Genomic DNA, 7,132 nt, shown 5'->3' on the forward strand with positions numbered 1-7,132 from the left:
TATTTTATTACTATTCAAGGCAGTCCATTTTTTTTCTTTATTATAACTGTCATTCTCATTGATATTAATAGCAACATCAGCTTTCTTTCTCAGGGTGGTTTATCTCCAATAAAGTATTTTCACGTTTGTTTTGTTTGATTTTTCTCAAAGTTATTGGGGAGTAGCCTGAGTTTATTCTATCATGACTGCTTCACTGATGAGGAACAGAGTTCCATCTGGCTCCCCACCATGAATCTAGTGCAGAGTCTTGTGACTCTACACATGAGGTGCTTTCAAAAAGGAGTTCCTGGCTGGGCATGGTGGCTCATGCCTGTAATCCTAGCACTTTGGGAGGCCAAGGCGGGCGGATCACCTGAGGTCAGGAGTTCAAGGCCAGCGTGGCCAACATGGTGAAACCCCGTCTCCACAAAAATATAAAAATTAGCCTGGCATGGTGGTGGGTGCCTGTAATCCCAGCTACTTGGGAGGCTGAGGCAGAAGAATCACTTGAACCTGGGAGGTGGAGGTTGCAGTGAGCCGAGATCGTGCAGCACTGCACTCCAACCTGGACAACAAGAATGAGACTTCATCTCAGGAAAAAAAAAATTTTCCTTTTTAAAGATAGTAATTATTTTTACTTTCCCATTTACAAATAATGGAATGTATTTTCTAAGGGGTAGAAGGGAAATGAAATATTTTATCTATATGCTTTGAATTCACTCCCTGTCTCAGCACTCATGCTGTGGCCCAAGACCAGAGAAGAAAGGAAGCCTGGAAGAGGTCCCACCTACCTAAATGCAGCCTCGGTTTTCATGGAGATGATTTAGGCAGTGTCTGGGGATCTGCTTGCCATGGGTGATAGCCTGCATCTCAGAGGACAAGGAGTAAAGTGTGGGAGAAGCCCAGCCTTCCAGTTAGTATACAGCTCGTAGCCCCAGGAGAAGCTTAGCCTTGCTGACACCAGCTATCCTGGTGGGTTCTCAGTCCTGTAGAGGGGCACGGCTCTTTGACAGTGCTCACATTTCCCTCTCCGTGAACCTGGAGAAGTTCGTGAACCTAATGGCCTTTCTCTCTCCTCAGTTTAGAAATCCAAGCCTCTCTAACCCATTGCTTGAAGTAAGTCCTCCACGGCCTAGCCTTAGTCATGTGGAAGGGACTTACACTGGCTGATGGTGCTGGTAGGTCTAAACCTGTGTTCATAAGAATGAAAATAGAAAAAAAAAAAAAGTAAAAGACTATGACATAAATAGTGGACATTTGAGGGAATGAGAAGCCTAAAGGGAGAAACATGATATTGACAAATCAAAATAAAGTAGGGCTGTTTTAAACAGAACAGGAGATCAAAAGAGAGAACTCTGATACCAATTCTCAATGAGATTCAGGAAGATATTACACAAGAGAAAACTCATAGTAAGAAAGAAATCTCAGAAATTAGGAAGAAAATTTAAACATAATTTCTGAAATTAAAAACGTCTTTAGAAGGAGTGAAAATACGTGGAGAGGCTGAAAATTGAATTATTGATCTTTAGACAGACTTAAATATACTCCATAACATAAAGCAAAAAAAAAAAAAGAAGACAAATTAATGAAAATGTTAGTGAAAATGAAAGAGAAATGGAGGGTAGATTCAGAATGCATAACTGAAAAAGATGTGCAGCTCTGGGGGAGAAAGAGAAAAGAATGAAGAAAGAATAACATAAAAAGTTAAAAAGAAATTCCTGGAGCTGAAAAAAGACCAAGATTTTTGGACTGGAAGTCACAGAATTATGTACATAATTAATGAAATAACACAAACATTTTCTGGTGAAACTCTAATTTCTAGGAATAAAAAAGTACATTTTGCAAGTTTTTAAAAAGAAAGAATAGGTTACTTATAAGGGAAAGGAAATAATTTGACATCAGAGTTCTTATCTTCAACACGGGACGCTAAAGACACTGGGAAATATTTAAAGAATATCAGCGGCGGAGGGCTGTGATTACAGAATCTTCCCGTCAGAGGCTAGAAGGACTCCAAAAGTATGAACCCACCAACCTCTTACAGAGAACTTGAAAAAGCATGCCTTCCAAATTAAAATTTAATCAGGAAAAAAGATAGATTTGGGGAGATGAAATACACAAGAAAAATATTGATTCTCAATGAATCCAGGAAATCTTATTTTAAAATATAAATCAAGTTTCTTATAGAAGAGGAAGTACTAAAAAAATATTTTAACAACACAGACAGAGTAAAAATTCCAATCATTCTAACAGGCACAAGGAAGACAGAGTAGGAGAAAGCACTCTCTTCTTGAGGAAATATAAACATAGTTACTTAACTTTCTAAGTTTTGTATTTGCATAAAGTTTAAGTGTGTTTGTTAAATGTTTAAAACTAGGCCGGGCGCGGTGGCTCAAGCCTGTAATCCCAGCACTTTCGGAGGCCGAGACGGGCAGATCACGAGGTCAGGAGATGGAGACCATCCTGGCTAACACGGTGAAACCCCGTCTCTACTAAAAAATGCAAAAAAAATCTAGCCGGGCGAGGTGGTGGCGCCTGTAGTCCCAGCTACTTGGGAGGCTGAGGCAGGAGAATGGCTTAAACCCGGGAGGCGGAGCTTGCAGTGAGCTGAGATCCGGCCACTGCACTCCAGCCTGGGCAACAGAGCAAGACTCCGTCTCAAAAAAAAAAAAAAAAAAAAAAAAGTTTAAAACTAACCATTAGTAAAACCGAAACACATAGTAGAACTAAAATAAATCACAAGGGAAATAAAAGACAAAAGAATACATTGTGATAAGAAAAGAAAAAAGGGCAAGTAATACATTACATGAATGTAAAATACAAAATAAAAAACTCAAGCTTTCTGCCAGCACAGTGGTTCACGCTTGTAATCCCAGCACTTTGGGAGGCTGAGGAGGGCGGATCACCTGAGGTCAGGAGTTCAAGGCCAGCCTGACCAACATGGTGAAACCCTGTCTCTACTAGAAACGCAAAAATTAGCCGGGTATGGTGGTGCATGCCTCTAATCTCAGTTACTTGAGAGGCTGAGGCAGGAGAATTGTTTGACTCCAGGCAGAGTTTACAGTGAGCCGAGATGGTGCCACTGCACTCCAGCCTGAGCAACAAGAGTGAAACTCCATCTCAAAAACAAAACAAAACAAAACAACAAAACAAACAAAAACCTCAAGCTTTCAAATGGTTTCAGTGAATAATTCTACTAAACATTTAAGGAAGAAGTAATGCCAATCTTACACAAACTATCTCATATAATAGAAAGAGGGAGCAGCCTCTAACTTGTTTTTTTAAGGTTAATATGGTTTTGATATCAAAACCTGACAATAATGGTATGCAAAAGAAATATTATAGTTCATTTTCACTGAAATATAAAGTCCTAAACAAAATAGTGACAAGTGGATTCTAGCAATATGTAAAAAAAGATAATACATCCCATTCAAATTGACTTCTTATAAAAATATAAGGATCACTTAACAACAAAAAATCATAAATGAATTTGCCACATGAATAGAAGATATCATACAATCACAGAAACATAAAGAAAAAATATTTAGTAAAATTTAGCATCTATTCATGATAAAAGCTCTTAGCAAGCCTGGAAGGTGGTTTCATAAACCTTTCAACATATTCACGTGTCATGGTGAAATGCTGAAAGCTTCTCTCTCAAAGTAACAATACAAAATGCCCAAGTTCTACTTCTGTATTCACTATTATTCAGGGGATTCTAGTTAAAGTAGTAAGTGAAGTAAATAAAAGTATGAAAGATTTTAAAGGAAAGATTAAAATGATAATTTTCATAGCTATATGATTATATACGTAGAAGATCTAAATAAATCTATAGATAAATCATTACAATAATTTTAAAATTTAGTAAGTTTTCTAGATACAAAATTAATGTACAGAAATCAGGAGTATTCATATATATCTTTAACAAACGGTTAATGCATACAATTCTAAAAATATATATTATGAGTATAAAAAATATGAAATATCTAGGAGCAAATCTAAGAAAAGATGTGCAAGGTCTCTCTTCAGATGAGCAGAATATTTTTGAGAGACATTAAAGAAGAACAAAGTAAATGGGGTGATGTAACACACTCAGACTGGAAGACAGTGTTGTAAATATGACATTTCTTTTAGATTATACTGAAAATTCAATGCAATATCAATCAAAATCCTAAATAATGATTTTTTTCCCAAATTTCCCAAAGGAATTTCAGCTGATTATGAAATTTATATGGAAATTTTAAAAGTCAAATACCCAGAATACTTTTAAGAAGAAACCAAGATAGGAAGACATGCTATGTAAGGTATGAGGACATTACAAAATCACAGTTATTAAAACCCTGTAATATCAGCACAAGGATGTAGCCAATGAACTTGAATAGAGAAGCCAGAGACAGACTCCAGCAGAGATAAATACTTGATATGTGATACAGGTCACAATGCAGAGCAATAGAGAAAGGGTGTTTTTTTTTTTCTAAGTAAATGATACTAAGCTTGATCCCTATCTCACAACACATGCAAAAACTAATTTCAAGAGATTTGAGACCTAAATGTGAAAGACTTAATAAAAAAAAGAAATATTTTTATAAGATCAAACAGGAGAATTTCTTTCTATTTCCAGTAAATATTTCATATTTATTTATTTTTTTCTTGAGACAGAGTTTCACTCTTGTTGCCCAGGCTGGAGCGCAATGGTGCAATCTCAGCTTACCACAACCTTCACCTCCTGGGTTCAAGCGATTCTCCTGCCTCAGCCTCCCGAGTAGCTGGGATTACAGACATGCGCCACCACGCCTGGCTAATTTTGTATTTTTAGTAGAGACGGGGTTTCTCCATGTTGGTCAGGCTGGTCGCGAACTCCTGACTTCAGGTGATCCACCTGCCTCGTCCTCCCAAAGTGCTGGGATTATAGGCGTGAGCCATAGGGTTACTTTATTTTTATTTATTTATTTATTTTTTTTGAGACGGAGTCTCGCTCTGTCGCCCGGGCTGGAGTGCAGTGGCCGGATCTCAGCTCACTACAAGCTCCGCCTCCCGGGTTCACGCCATTCTCCTGCCTCAGCCTCCCAAGTAGCTGGGACTACAGGCGCCCGCCACCTCGCCCGGCTAGTTTTTTTGTATTTTTTAGTAGAGACGGGGTTTCACCGTGTTAGCCAGGATGGTCTCGATCTCCTGACCTCGTGATCCGCCCGTCTCGGCCTCCCAAAGTGCTGGGATTACAGGCTTGAGCCACCGCGCCCGGCCAGGGTTACTTTAAAAAGTAACCTATAAAGGTTACTTTAAAAAGACACGAAAAGCACAAATTCCTTTTCCATAAAAGAATGAGAAGTTTGAGTATATTAAAATGAAGAAATTTTGTTAACCAAAAGACATTATTGAGGGTGAAAAAACAAGCCATAGAATGGGAGAAGATTTTTACAAGGGATTCGTATGAAGAAAATATAATTCAAAAAACAAATTAATAAGAAAATGGCTGACAATCCAATAGTTACCAAGAATTTTGAACAGACATTGCACAAAAGAGAAAACTTAATGGGAAATTAACATGTGTAAAAGCACCCGCTTTCATTAGCAATCTCAGGGATGCAAAATTAGAACCACTGGAATGTATCACTATATAGTCATCAGAATCATTATCGTCAAAAAGACTAATCATGTATCGCTGAGAATGTGAGCCAATAGAAACTCATACATGCCTGTGGGACTTATAAATAGATACAATCCTTTTGTCCAATAATTTGGCAAATCCCAAATTTGATGATACACAGTGTGTGTGTCATACAATACAATCTACTTATTGTTGTATAATCAATGTAAATGTATGCACAAGAAATTTGTTTAAGAATGTTCATAGCAGCACTATATGAAATAGCCCCAAAGTGGAAATAACCCAAATGGCAGACAATAGTGGAAGAGAAAAATAAATTAACATATATTTAAACCATGGAATAATATAAAGCATCATCAACAACCCAAAAAGCTATAGCTCCACAAAAGATAAGTAAATCTTTAAAAGATAATACTGAGCAAAAGAAGTAAAACATAACAAATTTATACTAACTAATTTTTATAGTGTAAATTTAATAAAGGCAAATCTAAACCTTGAAGTAAGGAGTACACACTTCGGTGGATGATATATGAAGAAGAGAAAGGAGAGAATTCCTATAAAAGTCATGATAGTGATTTATACTTGAGGGTAAGATTGAGAAGAACTGTTGGCTTTTGGAGTTCCATCATATTCTACATTCTGTTCCTGGGCCTGGGTAGTGAACAGATGAGTGTTCTTTAAGTCACACATTTTTTTTTTTTTTTTTAACAGGCTTAATTCACTTTATTTTTCTTGTATAAAAAGCCTATGTTGTAGCCACAGCTGGAGCCTGGGTCCGCTGCACGGAGACTCTGGTATGAGTCTTGACAAGGTGGTCAGTGAATTCCTGATAGGGAGACTTGGTAAACACAGTCTCCTTCCAGAGGTCAGGGGTCAGGTAGCTGTAGGTCTTAGAGATGGCATCAAAGGTGGCCTTGGCAAAGTTGCCCAGGGTGGCAGTGCAGCCCCGGGCTGAGGTGTAGCAGTCATCAATACCAGCCATCATGAGCAGCTTCTTGGGCACAGGCGCTGAGACTATGTTTTAGGCATCTTTTTCTGTATGCTATATTTTATAATAAAATATTTTATAGCCAAACAAACCACAGAACCCAAAGTTTTTCTTCTATGGCTGGTTTATTTCACTTAGCATAATGTTCTCCATGTTCATCTGTATTGTTGCAAGTGACAGATTTTTCTTATTTTGTTTTGTTTTTGAGACAGAGGGAGTCTTGCTCTGTTTCCAGGCTGGAGTGCAGTGGCGTGATGTCGCCTCACTGCAATCTCCGCCTCCCGGGTTTAAGCAATTCTCTGTTTCAGCCTCCTGAGTATCTGGGATTACAGGCATGTGCCACCCCGCCGGGCTAATTTTTGTATTTTTAGTAGAGATGGGGTTTCACCATTTAGGCCAGGCTGGTCTTGAACTCCTGACCTCGTGATCCACCTACTTTGGCCTCCCAAAGTGCTGATATAACAGGTGTGAGCCACCGCGCCCAGCCACAAAGGAGAGGTTTTTCTAAGGCCAAATAGTATTCAATGGATAGAGATAGAACGGTTTCTTTATCTTTTCAT

General features: G+C 38.2%; 1 protein-coding gene across 1 annotated transcript; it reads right to left on the reverse strand.

Moving 5' to 3' along the window:
- Window positions 1–6,273: 6,273 nt before the first annotated feature.
- Window positions 6,274–6,615, reverse strand: LOC117084357 (40S ribosomal protein S2-like). The gene has a single exon (XM_033213026.1). It carries the CDS (start codon window positions 6,567–6,569, stop codon window positions 6,330–6,332), a length of 240 nt encoding a protein of 79 aa, XP_033068917.1. The 5' UTR covers window positions 6,570–6,615; the 3' UTR covers window positions 6,274–6,329.
- Between the last annotated feature and the right edge of the window lie 517 nt (window positions 6,616–7,132).

This window comes from Trachypithecus francoisi, unplaced genomic scaffold, assembly GCF_009764315.1.
Source record: "Trachypithecus francoisi isolate TF-2019V2 unplaced genomic scaffold, Tfra_2.0 Lachesis_group0, whole genome shotgun sequence".
Taxonomy (NCBI): Eukaryota; Metazoa; Chordata; class Mammalia; order Primates; family Cercopithecidae; genus Trachypithecus; species Trachypithecus francoisi.

Excerpts from the sequence above, each read along its gene's own strand:
- LOC117084357 (XM_033213026.1), bottom strand. The coding sequence starts at position 6,569 with ATGATGGCTGGTATTGATGACTGCTACACCTCAGCCCGGGGCTGCACT.